The 24,100-nt window shown below is 34.6% G+C and overlaps 1 protein-coding gene across 3 annotated transcripts in view; it reads right to left on the bottom strand.

Annotated features, from left to right (window-relative positions):
- NBEA (neurobeachin) overlaps window positions 1-24,100 on the bottom strand; it is a 441,196-nt gene that overhangs the window by 78,950 nt on the left and 338,146 nt on the right. For all 3 annotated transcript variants that reach the window (XM_088140729.1, XM_088140730.1, XM_088140731.1), the window contains 4 exons: window positions 19,658-19,775; window positions 18,566-18,668; window positions 11,606-11,721; window positions 3,808-3,920 (listed from right to left, as the gene is read on the bottom strand). In XM_088140729.1, the coding sequence (XP_087996855.1) occupies window positions 3,808-3,920; window positions 11,606-11,721; window positions 18,566-18,668; window positions 19,658-19,775 (450 nt within the window). The remainder of the gene's footprint in view (window positions 1-3,807; window positions 3,921-11,605; window positions 11,722-18,565; window positions 18,669-19,657; window positions 19,776-24,100) is intronic.

The following is a 24,100-nucleotide window of genomic DNA, read 5'->3' as shown; positions in this document are numbered from 1 at the left end:
AAAAGCCTATTTATAATTTAATGAGCAGAGACCTTATAGGATGCCAAAGTCATATACTCATAACACCTTAGTAATAAGTATTACACAATTTTATATAGGAAAACCATATTAAACTATTTTTCTTAGAGGAAATCCAGCATGAAATAAAAATTGCAAAAATATTTCTTATATGAATGTTTAGTGGTATTCTTACAGGAAGATCCAATCAAGTTGAAAATAAGCAGATCTCCTGATGGCTTGTTCATGCCAAGATAATCTATGGATCTATGACAGTCTCTTTCATTAGCTTTTCAACTTGTCAAACAATAAATGTAACCTCTGACCTTTTGTATGTCTTGAATATAACTTGAAGTTTCAAATGTCTAACTGATAAAACACCTTGACAAATACTTTACCTTGTTTTTCAAACTTCCAATTAAAATATATAATGAAATATGAAGACAAATGCTACATTTTAAAAAAAAAACACTGCAAGAGTTGCCCACTCATAACATTTCCTGTTCAACTGGGCAACGAACAAAAGCAGAAACCAAGCTTTAACACTGGTAATATAAAGCTGTATCTTTACAATGACACACAAAATTATCCTGATTTCTAAGACCAGACTTCCAAGAACTGTTCCTGGGGCTATTTTGAATAATTACAGAACTAATTATGTACTTTAAAAGTACCTTTGTAGGCCATTTCCTAGAAAAAGGGAAAGGAAATGCCTTATTTAAGGGCAAAAGAGCAGAAATAGAATATTTATGTATGGGCAAAGACGAATGTGTGCAACCTATTTGAATCACAGACCAAACTATATTTTCTGACCACATTTTCAATTGACAATTTAATTATTAAATATTTGCTGCTTTTAAAGTTACTTACTGAGTTTCAACAATAAATAATTCATTTACAGAAAACTCCTAAAACACTTAGATATAATTAAATCATTTTGTAAAATCTTGATTTATGATTCTAGTTGTTCATTGAAACAGACAAGCAAAAAGGACAATTAATTAACTATTAATTGATTATATATATACAAATACTTTCTAGAGACATGAAGAAGAATTGTGTCCAATTCCATGTACTCAGGGATACCTCAGCTTGTACTTGTACTTTTTGAATAACCATACATTTTGTTACCCTGCAAATTAATTTTGAAAGTAAGAGGATTCAACAGAGCGTGGAATAGAAAAGTGGGCTTTCTGGACTTAGGATAATGCAGAATATTAGCAGCACAAGCAAAAGCACCATTTAGTCAATGTACTACTGGTTCTAGAAGAAACTGATCTCTTAGCTTTGGTTACACATTCTATTACTATTGGTTTTTAATAATATTGTATGTACGTGTACAGTACAATATCTATCCATCCATCCATCCATCCATCCATCCATCCATCCATCCATCCATCCATATATCCACCCACCCTCCTATCCCTGAAGATTTAGTTAAAAGACATTTTAATGAGAAATATTGGAGTGGATCCTTCATAATTTTTTGCACTATATTATTTCTAATAAAGCTATAGTCTTATTCCTACTTCCCTGGAAATATGTCAGCTGAAGTCAGTAAGGCTTAATACGTAGTAACAGAGATAAGATTTTGCAACAATGAAACTAGTGCTAGATATGTACAAATGCATACATTACTTTGCTTAATTTAAATGTGTTGTGGTTTGTGTCGATAACATTGCAATAGATTAAAAAGTATGAAAAAGGATACTTTTAAAATACATCATTTAATATAGTGTCTTTTTCAGCTTATAAAAGTAATTGAATATATCAAAGAGTAGATGTTTAAAATTTTCTGAGAAGTTTTTCCTATATTCTAAAATATAACAAAACAAACCTGATGTGCTACACTGATAGATGTAAAAATTGTTATATAGTGTATGATTTGTGTTTTCAAGTAAATTGAATTGAAATTAGGGCTTTACTCAGTCGAACTGATTTATTTTATATGGCAAAAGTTTGAAAGGTATTATACAATTCTAATATGGCCACAGAATTAATTCAATATATTAGAAAAGAATGGTAAATGGGTTGACAATATTACGATCAGACAGAAGTTAAGTACCCTCTTCCAATGGAAGGAAAAGCTTGAGATGTAGATAATGACAACGTGTCTTGAGGTACAGAAGGTTCTGCTATAAACAGTTCCCTATACACCGCTATTGCATAATTCTTCTCAGATATTTAATTATCTTTCATTTAAGGATCAAACAGGTGGCTGACAAGTGAATTACACATTTATAAATGTATAAGACCAGCTCAACTGTTAATATAAAGTGACATTATCTAATCCAAAAATCCCTTCCATGAATACAAACAGTATTTCTGAGCAATAGTTTAAATTAAATATAATTCATATAGTTAATTGGTAGGTCCTCTTTGGGCAGTAGTTTTTCTTTTTTCTTTTGTACATAGGAAGTTATTAATACTTCAAGTCATATTCAATACAAAGATGTCAGAAATCTTGCTTATCAGATTGTGGTGCTAATAATGCAAAGGAAGATAGTGGAGCTCCATGGAGAGAACCAGGTAGGAGAAAGTATTGGGCCCTCTGTTTTGGTAGCTAAAGGTAGAAGAACTTGTGGCTCTCTATACCAAAGAAGCTAAGCCTGTATTTTTATGGAGGATTTTGTAGTTGCTTTATGTGTAGATGCATCTGTGGTAAAATCCATAGTGCCTCTAGTTAAGCAGCTGCCAGTCAGAATAGACAAGACTGATGATCTACATGTAAGACAGCCTTGTATCTTTCCTTAATAAAGCAAAATAGAAAGTAAAACAATGTAGCAATAAAGTTTTATAGTTCTCATGTTTTCTTCTAAGAGTTGGGTGGTATACTAAATAAACTGCAACAAATAAAGTGGATTCTTGGCATATGCCAGTTTTTAACCATATGATTTGAAGACATCAATGTTTCAAAATCTGAAAACATGTGAGATGAATGTGTAATGAGAAAATACTTTATTTTTGTATGACATACAGTCACAGTTTTCGACCTCAATATAGCATATGCGCTGAGTATCTCAGTGTTCAGTCTAACTCAGTATGGCCTTAAGCATTCAGAAATCTCTCATTTCTCTTCAAAGAAATGAATGGAATATTTTTGGCCACACTGGAGCATGATACTTATGTGAACAATAGATTACATTAACTTAATTACAAGTTTTATTGCAACTAAATATTTGCTGTCCAAGCAAACCTGTTTGAGATTCAAGTTTAAAAGTAATTATTAGATATGCTCTGCTCTTTTAAATATGTTGTTACATTATTATTTAGTATTATTGCTCTTGTAATTTAATTGTTGCTATTTTGGTACATAATGAATTTTGTACCATGGAACTATTATATATTGTATTGTAATGCGTGATGTTGTATGTTGTGTTATGAGCCTCACTGAGCCAGACTGGTGTTGGTGGCACACAATTATTGTTGTTGTTGTTGCTAACAACAACATTACAATTTATAAGAAGAAATGAATATAAAATCTGATTTCCTTTTTACCCTGCAAATTAAACAGAACTAAATCTATAGTAGTGAACAAAAAGTGGTAATTCTGAAAAACTCAGAAAGTCTCTCTGAAAACTTGCTTTATACTGAGGATCTTTGCTAGAATTTGTAGCATTACACTATATACACATGGTGGCAATATTCTTATGCAGTATAGTAGTACTTTCAAAAAGATCACTAATAATAGAGATCCTGCCTTATGCTACAATAATTAAAATTACTTTTGCAACAGCCAGAATGCATGTTTTCTTTCACAGAACAGAAATAAGCTTAATTATTTTCAATAAATAAACAACTGAAACATACCTTTGAAAGATCTCTGAAGTTTCCTGGCAAGGTTAGATCCAACTCCTCTGATTCATAATTTGTTAATACCCATGGAAACACAGGATACTGATTGAGATCATTATAGGTACGTCCTGATAAAATATTACAAAAATTATGGAATGTTTGTTTAAACTAATAGCTTTACCAAAACACCAATCAAGATATAATGCTCCTTATATCACTATGACACATACTGCATTTCATCTGATGGAACTAAACAACTATATCAAACTATAAGTTTGAGCAAACTGCCAACAACATGATGTCTGTTTGTATTCAAACTCTTCTCCTATGGCCAAAAAGATAGGAAGTGGCAGATTCAACCCCAAACTTCTATTATGTAAGGAGCATACTGGGATTATCTAGGTATGCAAGGTTAACTGATAATGAAAGAGTCTGTATGTGTACAACAGAATAAGCAATTAATACATATACATCATGGTGGCACCTACCTATGATTTTATTTTCCTTTAATATGCATCGAATCTATTATACTTGATCATACACAAAGGGCTGAAATGTAAATTCTAGGCATATGCCTTGCTTCAGAATGAATTAACTGCAGCCTGTCAGGTTCGTTAACTGTACTCTCCCCCACCTATGCTTTTTGCATTGGGCGGACTACCATATATGAAGTGTCTGGCTTTAAAAAAAAAAAAAAAATATATATATATATATATATATATACACGCAGTTAACAAAACAATATTTAAACTTAAAAAAGAACATTAAAAAATTAGAAAAGAGACAACTCCATACAAATAAAAAATACAAAGAAAAAAAATCTAACTTATGTTATATACTTATCAATAGACAAACATTTACTAATAAATACAGTACGATAATATAACCAGTATAAAATATTGTTGTAAAATATGACTGAATCTCTGCCATAGTAGCACATATTGCTGCATCCTTTGATTAGTAGAAAATATTGCCTTTTCCAAAACAGATAGATCACACATTTTATCTATAACAAAATGTGCCCAGGTTTGTTAAAAAGGCACCACCATACATAAACTTTTTCTAACGTAAGCAACATCTCATAACTTTAATTCATGTTCTAAGCAAATGATTATAGCTATTTTAGAATGCTTGACCCAATGCATGCTGATTTAACTTCCAATGGTGTCTGCCACTGGAAGGCTCAGTGTGATCTGCACAGGTTACTTCTCACATTCCTCTGTGTGCCTGCTTGGATATTTACACCTCCACGTATAACAGATACTTGCTTTTCCCCAGGAGACATCTTACATTTCCAGTTATAGTTAGCAGCACAATGGTAGTCAGGAGGCCAAAAAGGCTGAGGCCTATTTTATTTGTTACACTGTCCCTGATAACTGACACACAAAGATTTCTGCTACTTTTTTAGCTACAGAATGAACTACATAAAGACATGCTTTTATTGGCATATGATTTACTCATCCTGAAGGATCAGAATTTCTCCCAGCTAGGTTTATACAGATTAAGATTAAACCCTGAATATTAAATACTGCAAGCCTATAACACTAAACTACTTGAACAATAAAACCTAAGGCACAGAAAAAATGAAATTTCAGAAATATCTTCAATGTTTCTTCATTAAAGTAACTTTTTAATTAAACCATCCAATTTGATGTTTTTATATGGCACTTTAGTTTTGAAGGAAAGTGATACAGAGACAGCTGACAAAGAAATTATAACTGCAATTCCTTGGTGAAAATGTTAATGACAGCAAAATATTGTTTAATTAGATGATTGCAGCATCTGGATTAACACTCTTTAAAAGCGATGTTCCTGTGCTTGTCTGCTTCTTCACACTTTACAGACATTTTGTCATCTCTAGGTCATTAGGAAAGAATTTTTAATGGTTTTTCTCGAAGCAAGCAGTTCAAGTTACATCTAATTAGATGACAATAATAAGCCCAACACATGCAGTACCTAAATATATACATAATTAACCAGTGAGGGCTTGTACATTACAGAGTAAAAATGTGGAAAATGCTAAAAAGGATGGGAGGGGGGAACAAGGGGGAGAAATGACGCTGAATTCATTACCTGAACATGTCAGTTTTAGACTAAAATGTAAAGATACTTTCCATCCTAAATAAGGGTGGAATATTCCTCATCCTTTTTAATACAAATAGTCTCTTTTATTTATTAAAGCTTTCTCATGTTATATGCTCTACTTAAGCAATACTTTCCATCTTTTCTAGGGAATACTTTCTAACAAAGTATTTAGATTGCTTTTCTGTCTTCAGTATTTTCACTTATGATATATTAGGTATATTGATTTTAAACTTAACATTAAATGCATTCTGGTATGTAATGCAATAAGCCTGCTAACTATAAATATTGTAGTGACCAGTACTGTAATGAACAATTTACTTCAAATATTATGCTTTTCTATATTGTTCCTGAGTTCAGAAAAATAATAAGTAGCGAATGCTTACTGTTTGAAAAGCAGAGTTTCTGTTCTATATATTATATTTTACTACTCAGTGAGAAAAGTAAAATAGCGATCTTTCCTTCTGCACTATATAAATCAAAGGATCTCTGGGAACTGACCATAGCATAATATAATCCAGTCAGGAAGTCTTAAGTCTACAAAATAAAGACAAAAACCAGGGCAGGCAGAGTATAAAACTTAGCATGATTGATAAGTAACAGAGTGCTGTGTTTACCTTTGGAAAAAAACACACAGAGCTGTAAACATGATGAAATATGTTCAGTGACAAGAATGGTAGGAAAGAGGCAAAGCCTTAGAAGCAGAATGAAGTGAGAAGGCAACTGCTTGTCAGAATGAGAGTTCTCAGATTCAGAAGTCTAAACAGATTCTAAGCTTCAGATCTAGTTAGGCAAATGAAGAGAATTTCACATTAACAACCCATCTTTTATAGATAAGTATAATTTTATTACTGAATAGAACATTGACAGTCTTTGATTTGGGATTTCTTAAAAAGTGCAGATGAAAGTAACTTCAGAGGAATATTTGCAAGTCCAGGACAGTAAGAAATATTGCAAACATGTTTCAGAAATTTTGAAGTTGACATCTCAGCAAGAAATTATAATTTTCCCCCAAAGTGGAAAAGATATATGAGAACAGGACCACTATGGAAGAACTCATAACACTACTAAACAAGACAGAAATGTAAATTAGTTTTCTAATTAATATTTAATATAATCTATAAATGCACTATTTCTGCTCTATATTGTCCATCTATTAGAAGTTATTTTGCAATGAAAATTTATTCATCAATAATTTCCATTCAGCAAATTTAAAGCAGATTCTCCCTAACTTATTACTTTTTAATATAAAGATTTATGGAACTTGGGAATGAGTCATGTTGGAAGTCCTGTTGCTATCCTCTAAAGAAACAATTATTTGGTTGCCAATATCACAGAGCAAGATAGAGGCCAACAGTAGGAAAATCAAAGACCCCATCATTTGCAGGGACTCTGGGCCCCAACTCTTTCTCTCATCTGTGCAACCATGCCAACATGGTTAAAACAGAAGATAACAAACACTTAAATAAGAAATATTAGTAATGTACTGTACATAACCAAAGAAAGTGTAGAAAGAATCAGGATTAGACTTGATTATAATTTAGGAAAGTTTCTTTGTTAATGAGGCTTGTTGATGGGTGCTGTCCTAAACAAGGGAGCTCCAGTTAAGTGAATGTAATTAAAAGTAAATGTGATGAAATGACCTGAAATGAAATTGAATGGAGGGAATGTGGGGAGAAGTATATGAGAGAAGTATATGGGAGGGAATAGTGATATTAATCAAGCATGACATTGAAATGAATGCTATGAATGTCAAAGAAAAAGTTGATGAAAAGGAAGACATAAACTTGTGTGAATGTTTAAAAGCAGTAAGGCTACAAGTGTAGATGGTGTAAATGGAAAAATGTTAAAATATGGAAGTGGCTTGCTTATGGAATAGCTGAATTACTTGTTTAACATGTAATTTTGCAGACTGCATCTGTGCCTGATGTCTGGAAGAATGTTGTTAAAATACTGTTCCATGCATAGAGCACAGTAACAAGAGTGAATGCATAACTCCATGAGGGTAAATTTGTTAATTTGCCAATCCATCCTGTTTCTGCGTGATGTTTTCATACCAAAATCTCACTGGAGCAGGAACAACTTGAAGGAATTGCTCCAGAACAACTTCTTTCACTATTTCCGTTGGACTTTTTATTTTATTTATTTATTTGGAATTATTCCGCCACATTCCAATTTATGTCTGTTTGCAGCTACTTCTAGGTCTACCAACTGAGCCCTTGATTCTTATTTATTTATTTACTCACTCATTTGTTTGTATGTTGCCTAATCCTGAAGGCATTGGGCAGTTGATAATGCCAACATATAATGACCTCAAATACATATAACATTTTAAAAAGGAAAAAAGATAAATAACAATCCCATGTGCCTGCAAAACCAATTTCAAATACAACAAATTATTCTCCTATGCAAGACAGAACAGGTAGGTCTTCACAATTACCCTAAAGCAAAAAAGGATAAAGCTGACCAAATCTCTGCTGGAAGGGAATTTCAAAGAATGGAAGCAGCTACTGAAAATACCTGCTTCTGAGATTCCGGCAGGTGATAATCCCTTAGGGATGGGAGCTGGAGGGAACTGAGCTATTTGATCTTGTTGGACAGGCTGATGAATACAGGAAAAGGTGGGACCTCAGATAATCAGGAGCCATATAGGGCCTTAAAAGTGACAACCAGCACCCTGCATTACTCCAGAGCCAGCTAGCAATTAATGTAGCTCCTGAAGCAGACAGATTATTCAAGTATATTGGGATATGCCCACCACTGCCTGGGCTGTGACATTCTGTATCAGCTGTTGTTCCTGAATGTTCTTCAATGGCAGTTCCATGTAGAGCATGTTATAGTCCAAGTGGGAGGTGACTAGGGTATAACTGACTGTGAATGAGTTTCCTGGTCCAGGAATGGTCATAACTGGCACACAAAATATAGCTGCATAAAGCCCTCCTAGTCACAGCTGCCATCTGCTCTTCAAACACAAGCTGTTAGAGGTGATCTTCATTTTGGGAGTTTTACTATTCTAATTGGGGGAGAACAACCCTGATCAGAGTCAGGGATAGAATTTCCCTGGAATCAAAGAATCCTTCTCTCTTGGAGGGATCCAACTGAAGTGTGTTCCTCTACATACAAACCCTGACAACCTCTAGGCACTGGGTCAGCACTTCCAGCACCACCTGTTCATGCTGGGGATGAGATGCATAATTGGATGTCATCAGGATATTAATGATACTGAACTTCATGCTGACAGATGGCTTCCTGCAGTGGTTTCATGTGGATGCTAAAATGGAGTTGAAAGAGGAAAGATTCCTGAGGCACTCCACTGAACAGAAATCTCTGAGTAGAACTCTCCTCTCCCACCACCACAGAATGGAACTACCCCTTCAGAATCACTGCAGAACAGTTCCTCCCAGAGATCTCTAAATGTCCAGAGATGGTGCATAAGAATACCATGTTTGAGGGTACTCAAGGAAAACTAGTTAGGCTTATATATAATACAAATACAGAGAGGATTTTCTGTTATGGAGATGAACAGCAGGCATTTTTAAGAGGTTATGATTAAATGGCTGAGGAGGTAAAAATTAGAATCAATAACCACTAGCCAATTATCTGGGCACCTTGTAGCTTTAAATGAACTACTACTACTACTGCCATACATTTATTTCTTAAAATCCCTAGGTTGGTTGACAGTCCAAGGGAGGATGCTGAACTAGAATGCTTCTACCTCTACTGCAAATTCAAATTTTTAAACTGAGAATATACTATGATGTGGATGTATATTTTTTACCCCCTCTTAGATCCAGTAAGTATCCCTGCCTCAATAGTAGTAAGTTATTCCGAAGTACTACTGTCCTTTCAGATTAGATGCATTTTTGAAGACCTAATGGTCCAGGATAAGATCTTCTGCTGATAGTATGGGTTTAATGTGCCCTTCACTAAGAACTTGGCTGTCTTCTCTGAGAACTGGAGGTAACTTGGAGATGCAATGGTATTGTTCAGGAGGCAACTTACAACATTTCAATGGTACATCCTGAAGTTATATACTTTTCCAGGCATTCAAAGAAATAGAGGGACTGGATCTCTAGGTGTATGCAAAGTTGTAGGCCAACTGGTCAAAAACACAACCATGGTAGTTTTTGATGAGGGTTTCTATGCAGGTGTAGAACATAAAAACCATATGTATGTTCCAATAGAAGAGAATATATGTAGCTCAGGGTTGAACTGTGGAGTCCTTGGTGCTCTCTGAGCTTGGCTGTTTGCTTGCAGATGTTTTATTACCCAACTAGGTAACATCATCAATGCTAGTGAGTGTGGGGCCTGGGGAAAGCTACTGTATATAAACAGGGAGCAAACCCCACACTAATACTACTGATGATGTAAACTAGTTGGGCAATGAAATGTCTGCAAGCAAACAATCAAGCTCAGAGAGCACCAGACTCCACATATGTATGTTATACAGAGACTCTGATGAAAACCAAGGGGTATTTCCCTATTTAGATTAGGGAAAAGTAAAACGGAAAAAGGAAAAGAAAAAGAAAAAGAAAGAAATTATTGCTACTGAAAAAAGGACAGAAAGGAAATTAGTGGAGATAATAGAAAGAGGTTAAGAAAAGAGAAATCTGCAATAATAATAAGTTACCAAAACGGGTGTGTAATCTAAATTATGTAGTAATCTGCTTTATACTGAGTCATTTAGCCTAGGACTATTGAGAGGGATGCTGGCCATTATCATTGTAATGTAAGAGAATTGTAAGAAAATAAAGAAAGTTTATGTCATATAATAATACACTATTATATCAGAAGATACAAATATCAAAAATACATTAAATGAGATTCATGGATATATATTATACATAATAGTATTGAGCTCCAGAATGAAAGGCGAGATAGAAATCTAATTAAAAAATATAGAAATAAATTAATACTGGACTAGCACTTGTAAATCCTTTACTACCATTCAACAAACCAATCATTTCATCTTCCGCTTGCTGAAGCGTCCACATGACTTACAAGCCACTCATTTATTGGATGTGAGACAAAACAAATAAAGCTTTCTGGTAAATCAACTGAATTTCAGTTCCATCAGGAAAAAAAATTACTTGTAGTAAAATGGTTGCACAAAAGGATTTCTATAAAATACTGAAGACTTGAATAAGTTGAGTCTCTCAATATCAGAGAATAATCTGTTACCATATCAATCAAAGGAATAATCAGAGGAATAATCAGATACCATATCAATATAAATATCAATGTAGTATAATATGTTAATTAGATATGCATTAATAACATTGTTTTAATTACTATAGATAAATTTTAGGCTAATTATGATCACATACTGTCCACAGGACTTAAAATACCTTCTGAACTAAGCAGAATACTGTTATTTTACTATCTTGTTACTGCTAAGAATTACAACACAGCAAAATTACATTTTTCCATAATTATATCCAGTCTCACATTAACAATGGTTTGTTGACTCTAATAAAGCTTCAGCAAAGCTTCATGCTGTCCCTAGAGTAAATGGTAGAAAGAAAAAACTTACTACCACAAAAAATAAATCTGAAGAGTGATAAATTATTTTTCCAATAAATTTAATAAATAACAAATTATACACTTTTTCAGAACTAATCATAAAGTTGCATTTACATCACAGAGGAATATTGTACTCCATCCATTCATAGTACTAAAAACTTTGACAAATTAAAATATATTATGAAGAATTAAAATACAGAAGACTCACCAGCTATAGTATTGAGAAACATCAGGTATTCAAAATTTGAAATCTCCCTTCGCTGCCACCGCTGAGTCATGTTGGAAGATTTATAAAGTTGACGGGGAGTAGCTAGAGAAATTCGTCTAGAAATTATAATTAAAATATAAGTCAAAGATCTGCTTCTCTACTGACAATTATTCATGTTTTCAATCTCAAAATAATCTATCCTTTGTTGAAAAGTAACAGTCTTATTGAAAAAAACTTACCATTACTAGCAAATTATCAGAGACAATTAAACTTAAGAACATACCTATGTAAAATTATGAACATATCTATAAATATAAAATCACATTTATAGAAAAACTAAAATTAAATAATAGATCATCTATCCAATACAGACTAATACATTTAAAGCTTTTCAATTCATGGATAATTTAACTGGACAGAGTTTGTGCAGAATTGGGTTCTGAGAATGTGATCAAGGAAAATCAAAACTGATTTGATAATAAGCTAACCTATCTTTCCCTATTATCTTCATTGCTGTCCAAGGGTATGGAGGTTGAACACCATAATGCCCTGACTCTGACTACCATATTAATTAATTTTTCACAGAAGTGGTCTAGTCATGTGAACTATGGGCAGTACAAGGCTTTCACTTCCTGAAGCAAAATATTTAAATACTTCTCTATCCACTTCACAATACAGATTTTCATGATTTTTACAGAATAAATCATGAAGCATCAGAAATAAAAATCAGTATAATTATATGGGTATTATACACAATTATGTATATGAAATGAGGCATATCTGGGATAGGCAGGAGCTCTGTCCAAGATGGCCTTCACGCAATTTCATTTGGTGTGCCAATTACAACCTTAGTTACCTCCTATTTAGACTTGCAGTGAGCTCCACATGGGGCTGCCCTTGAATACCACTTGAAAGCTACAGCTGGTCCAGAATGCAGCAACTTGAGTAGTTATGGATGTGTCCTAGTTTGCCCATATACTTCGAGAGCTGCATTCTCAGCTCTGGGTGCAGTTCAAGGTGGGCTGCCTTCAAGGCCTAGGACTTGGATATCTAGAGTACCACCTGCTTCCAACAGTTTCTGTCCACCCAATTAGATCATGAAGAGTAGACTCCCCGTTTTTTTTCTCTTAAAGTGTTCGTGGAAGTAGACTTTCTTGACTGCTATCCCCCTTTCCTGGAACAATACCCACCTAGAAATTCAACTTGGCCCAACTTTGCTGAGGTTTGGGAAATTAATAAGAACCTGATTATTTCCGCACGCCTTTGTTCAGAAGATAAATAGAGACAAATTCCTCCTGTGTAAGCATATTGATTATATACGTTTTTATGGTTCCTTGGCACATAATATTTCACTATTAATTTGTTAATGTTAAGTTCTCTTAATTATTTGTGTTGCACTTGTGTTGTTTTAATCCTATTTAGGTGTGGTGGGATTGGAAGCTACTCAGAGTTGGTCAATAACTTGTGTGGCATATAAACTAAGTTAAATAAATAAATACATAAATACATAAATACATAAATACATAAATACATAAATAAAGAATGAATGAATGAATGAATGAATGAATATCTATCTATCTATCTATCTATCTATCTATCTATCTATCTATCTATCTATCTATCTATCTATCTGTCTATCTGTCTATCTATCTATCTATCTATCTATCTCCAGAGACAACATTATAAAAGTTAACTTATAACACCTTCTCTGTTTCTAATTTTTATTGTTCTAGCTTTCTCTTCAGTAAGGTTAGTAGAATATTATAAATATCTGTAAGGTATCTCACAAGTGTTTATCATACAAAAGATTACTGACATTGAGAATGTTAAGAGCCTCTCTATTCATTCTTTTTAGTTACTTGGACAACTAAAACAAAATAAAGAGTAATTAGTTAAGAGAAGCAGTTTTCACCTGCCAACATGACAGCTCAGGCATGAATAAATTGCTATGAAAAGCTAAGATGAGCAAATATATGGTAATCTTATGTGGACAAAGAGGGGAGATCTTAAACCATGACAATTGTTTTGTGATTTTCTATAAGCACCTAATCACTCTTAGACACACTATGCTACAAAACAAGAATTCACGACAGCTATATTTTATTTATTTAAAAGATTTGTATGGCTTCCTATCATAGAGCACAACTTTGGATGGCTCACAACAATAAAACTACAAAACTATAAATACCATAATATCATAAAACAAAAACTAAAAACCCAGTGCCTCAGTCATCCTCCTAAGATGTCCGAACAACCACCCACAGGCTCCCATCACTGTACACTAGAGCCTGGGTAAAGAGCTGGGTCTTGATGGCCTTCCAGAAGGCTAAAAGGGTGGGGGCCTGCCAAATCACTGGGGAGAGGGTGTTTCACAAGATAGGGGCAGTCATGGAAAAGGCATGCTTTCTAGGTCCCACTGGATGGCAGCTTTTCAGGGAAGGGACCTAGAATGTGCCTACCCTATCCTACTCCCATGCCATGTAGGGCTTTAAAGGCACCTTGCTATAACAAAATATGTCAAGAAAATTGTATTTTGATTTCTACACCCTAAACACGCACTCTTGACATTCTTTTACTGCATGCTATTCCCATGTAGAGAGGTATGTTTGGTTTTTTTTTTGGAATGCAGGGGAAAATAGACTAATAGAGCACATACATAGAGCTTCAGAATAGTCTGTAGATAGATTTTTGCCAAGTTTGAGCCTAGCAGTTCGGGATGGAGATTTATAGCTGAGAGATCTGTTAGTATTCTTCTAATTCACTTTTATTTTACTTATATAATGTTAAATGTCCCCATTCATATATGGATTTCTTGCAGAGCAGTATTTTTCAGCCAATAAATTGACTCACTTGTTTGGGACCCATCTGTCAATTAATTCTACATCTAGTTTCTTTCTGTATTACAGAAAATTTAAGAATATTACACCAATAATTAACTGATTAGTAAACTATCAATTGGTATCCTATAACTGAACAAGTTTATATTTTATATTTAATTTTCTTTTTATTTTGTTACAATGCTACTAAAAGCGTATTTAGATAGTATGCACTTTAAACCTTCAAAAATTTATTGAAGTGTCTTTGATGTACAGTCTGTACATCAAAAGAAAGGAAAGAAACATTAGTCTTGAGATGATGCAGTAGTGGGCTAAGAGACTGCATAATATGAAATGCAGTAGAGATGGGAAACATATTTGCCTACAACTATAAAGACAACAGGATGCAATCTGGGAAGCTTCCATAGGAAAGGCACTGACAAAGAATTACATTAACACATCAGCCAGACAAAATAGCAATTCAGAGACAGCCCTACGCACAATGCATTGTAAAAATCCAACTGAATTGGTTACTACAGTTTAGATAATTGAAATCAGATTTCAGAAAACCAGGGGTTCCAGGGCAGAGATGTCAATTATGCCAGCAACGAACAACTGCTCAGTTTTTATGCTATCAAGCTCATTCCAATTCTTTAGAATGTGGGAAAGACAGGAAAAAACAGCAAGGTTCAAACTACTGTGGGTACAGGAGGGAATGGCATCCTTGTGCTAATAGAGCACATACAACTTTAATACAGCTTCAGAACAGTCTGTTTATTAACTGATAGATTTTTGCCAAGTTTGAGCCTAGCAGTTGGGGATGGAGATTTATAGCTGAGTCTTAGTCCAGAGTGTCTGATGGTTAACTCTGAACAAACAGGGTTTCAACTGGTATATCTGCCTGAGTTGATGTAATATGATCCTATCCTCTAAGGCCGGATGTGCAATTACTGACAGTGAGGGATCCAAGAACATTCCCAAACCTCCTCAAGAACAGGTTAAGAACTACTCACTGGACAATAACTCTATCTGTTCTGGATTGAGCTTCAATTGATTGGCCCTCATTCAAATTATTAGCCTATTCAACCTTCAGTTTAAAGAAAGATGAAAGGAGAAATAATGCTGGACATCATCTGAACACTGAGGACAGTTCAGCCACATCCATGAATAATTTCCACAGGTAACATACAGTTGTAATGAGCATGGTGGGTAAATCCAAACACTAACAAACTCCATGAAGCAATTGCAATGGAAAACAATTGCTAATGTTTCTTTGAAGGGAAAAAAACCAGCCTCTTTGACAGTAAGCCTCATCATCAGGGTGTGAGTATTTTTAGACTCAGTGCTTGATGATCTTAAAAGTTGTGAGAGAACAGAGCTTTTGAGGAGGGAGAAAAAGGAAAGATAAGGCAGACAGCAAACCGACTGTCAAAAGAAAGTGCTGCTGGACTTCAAAGAGGCCTGTTTGTGACATAGCTCACTTCCCTGGCAGAGAACTGAGATGTTCCATCAAAGAATAATGCCAGATGGGAAGAAAGGGAGCTGTCCAAAAAAAGGGCTGCCTACACTTCCTCAGCTGAGGCTGATATTCCAGACTTACCTGTTGGGGAGAGAAAGGTAAAAGGACATAAATTGCTACTCTAAGCTGGCTTATCTTTTTAATTGGACATTTTGATTTGATTTAATAGTTTGACAGACTGAAGCTTCAAAGGAGACTGTATTTGTTTTAAAGCCCTGTCCCTGAGAGCTTAAAGGTACAGGTGTGAATAAATCGAATCAAACTCCTTATTCTTTTGATGTGTCCAGCATTTGCAACTGCTTGCATGCCATGCTATCATTACCAATGGAATCCAAATTACTTTATATTAATTAATTGTTAAAATAATTATATTTTATTCAAAAGAACTGTACCACAAAAATATTTAATTGTACACAACTTTACAGCTGTAATGTAGAAAATAATGAATGTTGTTTTATTCACAACATAAAGGTATTAGAGTAATCTTATTTTTAGGCATAACTTGCTTTCTTTAAGGGAGTAACAAAAGAGATTCATAGAAATATTACTGTAGCAGAATCAAATAAATGATGCATGTATGGTTCAGGTAATGGTGGAAAGACATATCACTATAGTGTTTTGCTAAATCTGCCCAGCTTTGATCAAGATTATTTTTTGAATATACTAACCTAAAGGTATATATGGAATAATCTCTTTATTAATTGGAGAGTGGCAACATTTTAACAGACCAACGAAGCAAGAAATTCCCTACACTCATTTGGTATCACAGCTTTTATACATACATGCATGCATGCATACATATATACTTATAAAATCCCTTCTCACCCCTATGGGTGGTCTGTGTCTTCCTCAATCTCGGGTCCTCTACCAGAGGCCTGGGAGTTTGAGGGTGCTGTGCAGTACCTTAGCTGTTCCTAGCACTGCACTCTTCTGGACAGAGAGCTCTGTTGTTGTTCCTGGGATCTGTTGGAGCCACTCTCCCAGCTGAGGAGTCGCAGCCCCAAGTGCTCCTACCACCACTGGGACCACTTTGGCCTTTACTTTCCACATCCTCTCTATTTCCTCCTTCAGGCCCTTGTACTTCTCCAGCTTCTCATGCTCCTTCTTCCTGATGTTGCTGTCACTTGGAGACAGCATTAATTAATTAATTAATTAACTAATTCTATTTAATTAATTAATTAATTAAATTAATTAATTAATTTTATTTATTTATTTAATTAATTAATTAATAAGTGACAATTGTCACTTGTCACTACATCTATCACTACCGCTGTCTTCTGGTCTTTGTCTACTACCACAATGTCTGGTTGATTGGCCAGTACCTGCCTGTCTGTCTGGATCTGGAAGTTCCATAGGATTTTAGCTCTGTTATTCTCTACAACCTACTGTAGAATCTCCCATCTGGACGTGGGAAGGCCTAGCCCATACACTGTGCAGATGTTCCTATATACAATGCCAGCTACTTGGTTGTGCTGTTCAGTGTATGCTGTTCCTGCCTGCATCTTACACCCTGCCACTATGTGTTGGACTGTCTCTGAGGTCTCTTTGCACAGTCTGCACCTTGGATCCTGCCTAGTGTGGTAGACCCCTGCTTCTATGGATCTGGTGTGTATGTGTGCATGTGTATGTGTGTGTTTATACACATACATGCATACACATACACATATACACATACATATATATGAGAGAGAGAATATGTGTAGATCTGGGTTGATCTGTGGAGTCCTTGGTGCTCTCTGAGCCCAACTGGTTGCTTGCAGATGTTTCATTACCCAATTAGGTAATATCATCATGATATGTCTGCAAACAAACAACCAAGCTTAGAGAGCACCAAGGACTCCATATATATTTCACTAGGAAAGCACTAATGGGTGAACCATGTCTTATGAAGGTGTGGCATTCAGAAAATCTTCCAGCAGAGTTCTTATTGCTATAAGCATCTTTACTGATAATAAAGTTTATGGTGTTTTTCTACCCCAATTAAATTCAAAAGGAAAATATTTATCTATATAATCCACTCTATATCCCTAAATGCATGACTCATGTAACTGCCGTAAAGGTACCCAACAATATTGATTATCTTTGCTTAGGAATTTTCTAAATAAACTAAAAAAAGGAGACATGTATAAGGCCCTGTTCCAGGAGAAAAAATGGTCTGATAAGGGATCCTCTCCTGCCTCTCCACCAGTTTCTTGGCAGAGTTTTTCTGAGCCCAGGAAATTCCATTTTCAGAAAGACCAAAAACAGCGATATTGGAATTAGTTTGGAAAGGGCATTATGGGAGATGTTAGGATCCTAAAAATCATAACCCTTCCTCCCCAGCATTCCTAGGGTGCTGATGATAGTTAATTAACCTAATTAGTTAGGTTAGATTGTAAACTGCCTTGAGTCCTTTGGTGTGTGGGTATCTAGAAATAACTATAAACAAATACGCATTCCTACTTAGCAATCACAATGAAACAGTTCTGAAAAGGAAGTCATGTGAGGATGAATTCAAATCCACTTTAAAGTAATATAAAGATAATTTACATAACAGATGTTCAACATAATTGCCCTTTTATGTATTACCATCACATTGCACTGTTCCATGAATTTCCAAACAGAAAATCAAATACTGAAAGATACCTTGCTTGTGGTAAGCCATAGCTGGTTCCCACTCCGACACGAGGTAAGCTGTATACAACTTTTTTCACTGTTGCTTGATCAGGAAAATTAAACATTACAGAAGCTGCAGTACAAAGAGAATTGAAAGGTTAGAGAATTGCTAGAGAAAGTGTTTTATGTACAACACTCAGAATATGTGCTCAAAAACAAACAAAACAAAACAAGAACATAACCTGAGATATAATCCAACTATATTTTTATTTTTCTAGGAAATTAAAAGGCAAGGGATTCTCATATTTTGCACACAGAGACATATATAGTCATCTTAAAGGTTCTGTGGGAATCTGATGCCTACAAAAGCCACAATATGCATGCTACCTATTAACAATGGGGACTATTCAATGAAAAAACAAAACAAAACCCAAGATCTTCTGATCTGGAGTTGCATCAGTGAAACAGTTTTAGGGTCACAGGATTGCAGGCTAAATGAATTTACTTTATATAACAGTAATTCCATTAATTTCAGTCATATTTGCAGACTGAAATTTCCTTTCCCAGATAAAAAAGACAGCTTTAATTTTGAAGAGGAAAATGTGATTTCACTTAGATCTCCCTGATAATATATTTACAATCCTTCCCTTCCCAACATTTGAGCTTTATCATTAGATGAGGAAAAAAAATGGAGGTTCATGGAAGTATGGAGGAAGTTTTCTTAAACTAGGGACAGAATTAGATCTCTCTCTCCATTTCCCTCTCATTGTGTTTTGGTCTGGAATGTATAATTGTCAATTCTTATGCTGCTATGAGGATAATACAGCATAGCAAATTCAGGACCATCATTACTTAATAAGGATCCATAATTAAAATATGATCCATCCCACTGCACTTTACTCGGTAGTCTCTTTATCCCACCTTTGTTAGGTCTTGAATAGCTACCCTTCTCAGAATAGAAGCCAGTACTAATTATTCTTCAAGACCCTCCACAAATTACTTCCTTATAGGAAATGTGAATATACTAAAAGAGAAATGCTTAATCTAGATGCACATTTTCAGTTGGTACTATTTTTAATGTTTTAAAAATCTTGCTTTATATTAAAGATGTAATAAACATACTTCTGTTTGCCATGAATACTTCCAAGGCTGTATTCTGAAGAAGGTAACGTCTTGAGAAAACAGCTCGAATTTCACTGAACATCCATTTTCCATGAAGGCCTTCTGTATAAGCAAGAACCTTTACAATAAAAAGGACACATATTGACTGCTGTTTTGTGTGTAACAATATGAACAACATTTTAATTTTCTAAGGAAATGGCTTGCTGTGACACCCAAGCTCCATTGGGCCATATGATAATCCAAATCCATTTCCATTGTATTTTCTTCTGACTTCACACAGTCTCTCAACTGTGCTATCGTGTAATTAATATGATTAAAACTATTACATGGATATGAACAAAACAGTTAACCCAGGGATAGGTACCCTACAACCGAAAAACAGCATGACCCATTTTTGTGGCTCCCAAAGCTCTTTAGGATCCTGCTGGTGAATATCATAAGCAATATTGCAATATTTTGTAGTATCATGTTGACTTTGGGGAAAGACTCAGTGATGTTCTAAAATAGATACAAATTCACAAACTCTTTCAGAATCAACAACAAATTGCTTTTAGCCAACTCGGCAAATGACACAGCATCATCACTCCCTCCCCCTGTAATCTTTTGAAGACAAAACTTTAAAGAAAGTGGATCTGCTGGGAGAAAAAAGTTGCCCATCCCTGAATTAACCCATTCTTCTTTCCTGTAATATAAATGATTGGCATTTCTTGCCACTCTGGGTGTATGGGGGGGGGGGTGTAAAATGAATTTATGTGCCTTTTAACTTGACATGTTTTTTTAAGCTAATCATTCAGACTGAGAGCCTGTTTGAGCTACACATTCCTTATTATTTCTGAGTAAGTTTCCCATTTACAATTAGAAGTAACCATTTCCTTAATTAGTAAAACAGTGCATAGATCTGTTGCAATTCTGTGAAAAGATCCCTCATTTTCACATTTGGCCACACATGCCCAGATGGGAGTTTGTATTTATGTGTAAATGAAGATTGCTGGGCAACATTTTCACTTACTGTGCATTATATATAATATTCCTTGTGCTAAAGCCTTCATAGAACAAAAAATGCTAGACGTATTTCAGTAACCAATATTTCCATGATACTCTGATGACTTTAAGCTATTTTTAAACAAACTTGCCCAACTGAACATATAATTACTAGATCTTTATTGTAGAAGGCCTTTATTGTATTAAAGAGCTTTCTAGAATCAAATAACTTCTCCCATGAACATAATTATATACTGACAAAGGCACCTCATAATATTTCTTAACAGAGCTTTAGTTTCCCCTTTAATATATAGTAACTTAATATCAAATATCTTTAACACAAAAGTTGAGTTAACCCAAAATAAGTATTCTTGGGCTTGTACCAATTTCTGTAAAAGGTATTTTTGTAGATTCTATGTAATTAACCTTTTTAGAAGAAATATATATTAATGGATTGCAAATGATAATAACACGAATCTAAGAGTGTATGGTATGGAGTGTATGGAAGATCTTATTAGCAAAAATATCAGTATATTTTCAATCTTTCAAGTTCCTGTGCTCCCCAACAGCATTTTGCAATTTGAGGTTGGACTTATGAAAGTGGTGACAAAGATCTGGTTATTATAGGTTAAAATTAATTAATTGAATTATTGCCTTTATATACTTCCAGAATCCTATCGAACTCCTTGGATTTGCTGAATGGGGGCTAGGTTTCAATTGTATGGCTTTTCTCCAAGAACACTCTAGGCATTTGATTAGGGATTGCCAGATCTACATCAAACAAAAAGATACAAAGTATATCTCTGAATTGGTCACTGATCCAAACATTAACTTGGATAGAATTAACTATTCTCTGAAGCCAGCTAACTAATTTTTCTAGTATAACAATCTACCAAACTTTTCTGCTAGCAAGGTGTTATGCCTTATCCATAATGGTGTTGCTTGGAAAATACCTACCTCTCAGAATTTTAGATTTCTCATAATTTTACCTTTACTGGATTTTTTGTTGTTATGCTATTAAATAACTCTTTTCGTTCAGGATTTATACATATCTTGGATTCTTTTTCATAACTGTTCAATCAGTTTTATATTCCTATCTAATTTTACCTGAAGTTATTAAAATGCCTTGCCTAAAATGTAAGATGCAAAGGGCTACATTCACCGTTAGCTTTCTTTAATATCATGAATTCCAGCCTTACCCTATCATTTCCCTCAACTTGCTACTGTTTCAATCTCAGTGACCAATTATTTCCTACTGATTAAATCAAATCAAGGATAGCTGATAACCTTATCTTCTAAGAGAAAGTTGTAGCAATACTTGACAGTAATTACTTGAAGATTCCATGCTGAGTGGAGTTTCCTCCCAGGAAATATCAGAATAGTTGATGTGCTCCATGACTACTAATCATTGCTTTCTGAAATCTCTGTAATTTTTATCAGGAAAATAGCATCAACAGTCTTTATTTGTTTGGACAATCTGTAGTAAATGTAAACTGAAAAATGTTTTTACTTCTTCCTCCATTTATTTCTAATCTCCACAGGGATATTCTTTTCACTCTCTTGAATGTACAGTACAGTATACATTTTGGAACATGTTTTGAGCAAGTACTACTTTCCAGTTATGGGAGTTTTCCACTTGTATTTATCAAGTCAAATTTACCAGCTTAGGTTTTACTTCTCTGAGTACAGTTCTCAAGTTGGGAGGAGTCTGATGGAGAAATACACATGCTTCTTCCTTCAGCTGAATGCTGCCCTCTTCACTTTGCATTATTAAGAAAGACATTGCCACTGAAAACCACTATTCATGGTAAGTGGGGTTTCCCCTTGGCCTGGAATCTTGATCTTGTTTGTACAACCCAGGAAAGTAGCTTCCATGATATTGTAATATACATCTTTATACATTAACTGGTATCGATGTACTTTCCTGCTGTTTGAATTTAAATTGCATTTGAATAGTACAATTGAACTAAGAATGACAAGCAAGAGTCCATAAAACAGTGGCAGATTAGGGAATGAGTGAACAGAAGAAAAGTTTAGTTGTATCATTATTACTTTTTACCCCCTTTAACCCCCTTTACCTAAGTCTCTACTAAGTAAGCAAGCAATTTTATTATGTCAAAAAGACTAGCGACAGGGACTGATATGTATTCACAGTTTCCCAGTTATGTAGATGCAACAGAAAGTATATATCCAAATAATATGCTAGTCTAAAAACCTGCTCTGACATCACCTTTTCATCTCTGACCATATACTACATGTGAAATAGATGGTAACATAATGCCCAACAATAATGCAAATGGTCATGCACTGAACTAAGCCAGTATAAAGGCATGACAATATGTCCAGGTGCTAGTATGGAGGAAATAGGTAGTAGGGTACAGCTGGTAAAGATACCACCCTTGAAGATCAATGTCTACAATCCTTTGTGTAACAGCTCTTTTAACCATTTCAAAGCCCAACATTTGTCTCTGCACGTTATCTGCCGGAAACAGCTAAAAGAGGAAACAGCATTTAATCACTATTTGGTTTGTGTTTGGATGGCATCTGCTAGGCATTTTTCTCAATTGTGTCTATCAAGACAGCTCACAGAATGATCTGCTGGTTCCACAAAGCTCGTTCATTATTAATATATTACTAATAGTACTTAAATAGAATGAAATGATAGTTAAGTCTGTAGAAATTGGTGAGTAAACAACTGATGAGAGGGAAAATGGAATGGAATATCCTTAAGAAGGCTAGACTGGCTATCTAGAACATAGTGCAGGACTATTCCTGCAACTTTTGATTGCAGATCCAGTTGGTACATCTACTGTCATCAAATAACAGATAAAATATTATCACTATGAACCATTCTAAGCCTTTTAAGGGATAGGATGGTATGCACATATGAATAAATGTATTCTTAAATAGTATGGCTTTAAGACTGATATTTCCACTTAACAGTAGTATCTATTTATCACTTCTGATAAAGAGGAAGCATCAGTCCTAACCATTGTTTCATTCATTTCTTTCTTAAGACTTCTGACACACTGTGCTCTCAATGTTTTAATGACTACATTTTATGTATCAATAGCAGACTTGAAAGTTAAGGCCCCAAAAGTAAAGAAATTGCTTTTTTGATTTTATCTAAATCTGCATGCACTGCTGCAAGTTTATGGAACCACTGAAATCACTTAGCACCTAACAATGAAATAAAACTAGAAATTATTTCGTATTTATGATCAGTTAAAGAGTCTGCATTCCCTCCTCTCCAATTATTATTAGTCAATATCAGTTTCATTGCTGATTTTCATTCCCCTGTGAGTATTTTCAGCTGTTGGTAAAATAAGAGTATTTTGTGGAAATGGCTAAAGAGGGGTTTCTTACCTGATGTACACATCCTCAAATAAAGTAGGATTCACACACTCATGGGAAATGCTAAAACCAAGCTAAAAATAATTGTGATATCTAATCTTTAACTTT

The sequence above is a fragment of the Python bivittatus genome, unplaced genomic scaffold, assembly GCF_059951505.1.
Source record: "Python bivittatus isolate LINGU-HERP-01145 unplaced genomic scaffold, Pbiv_v1 ctg000340_np1212, whole genome shotgun sequence".
In the NCBI taxonomy this organism is placed as follows: domain Eukaryota; kingdom Metazoa; phylum Chordata; class Lepidosauria; order Squamata; family Pythonidae; genus Python; species Python bivittatus.
This window is presented reverse-complemented; position numbering and strand designations above follow the sequence as displayed.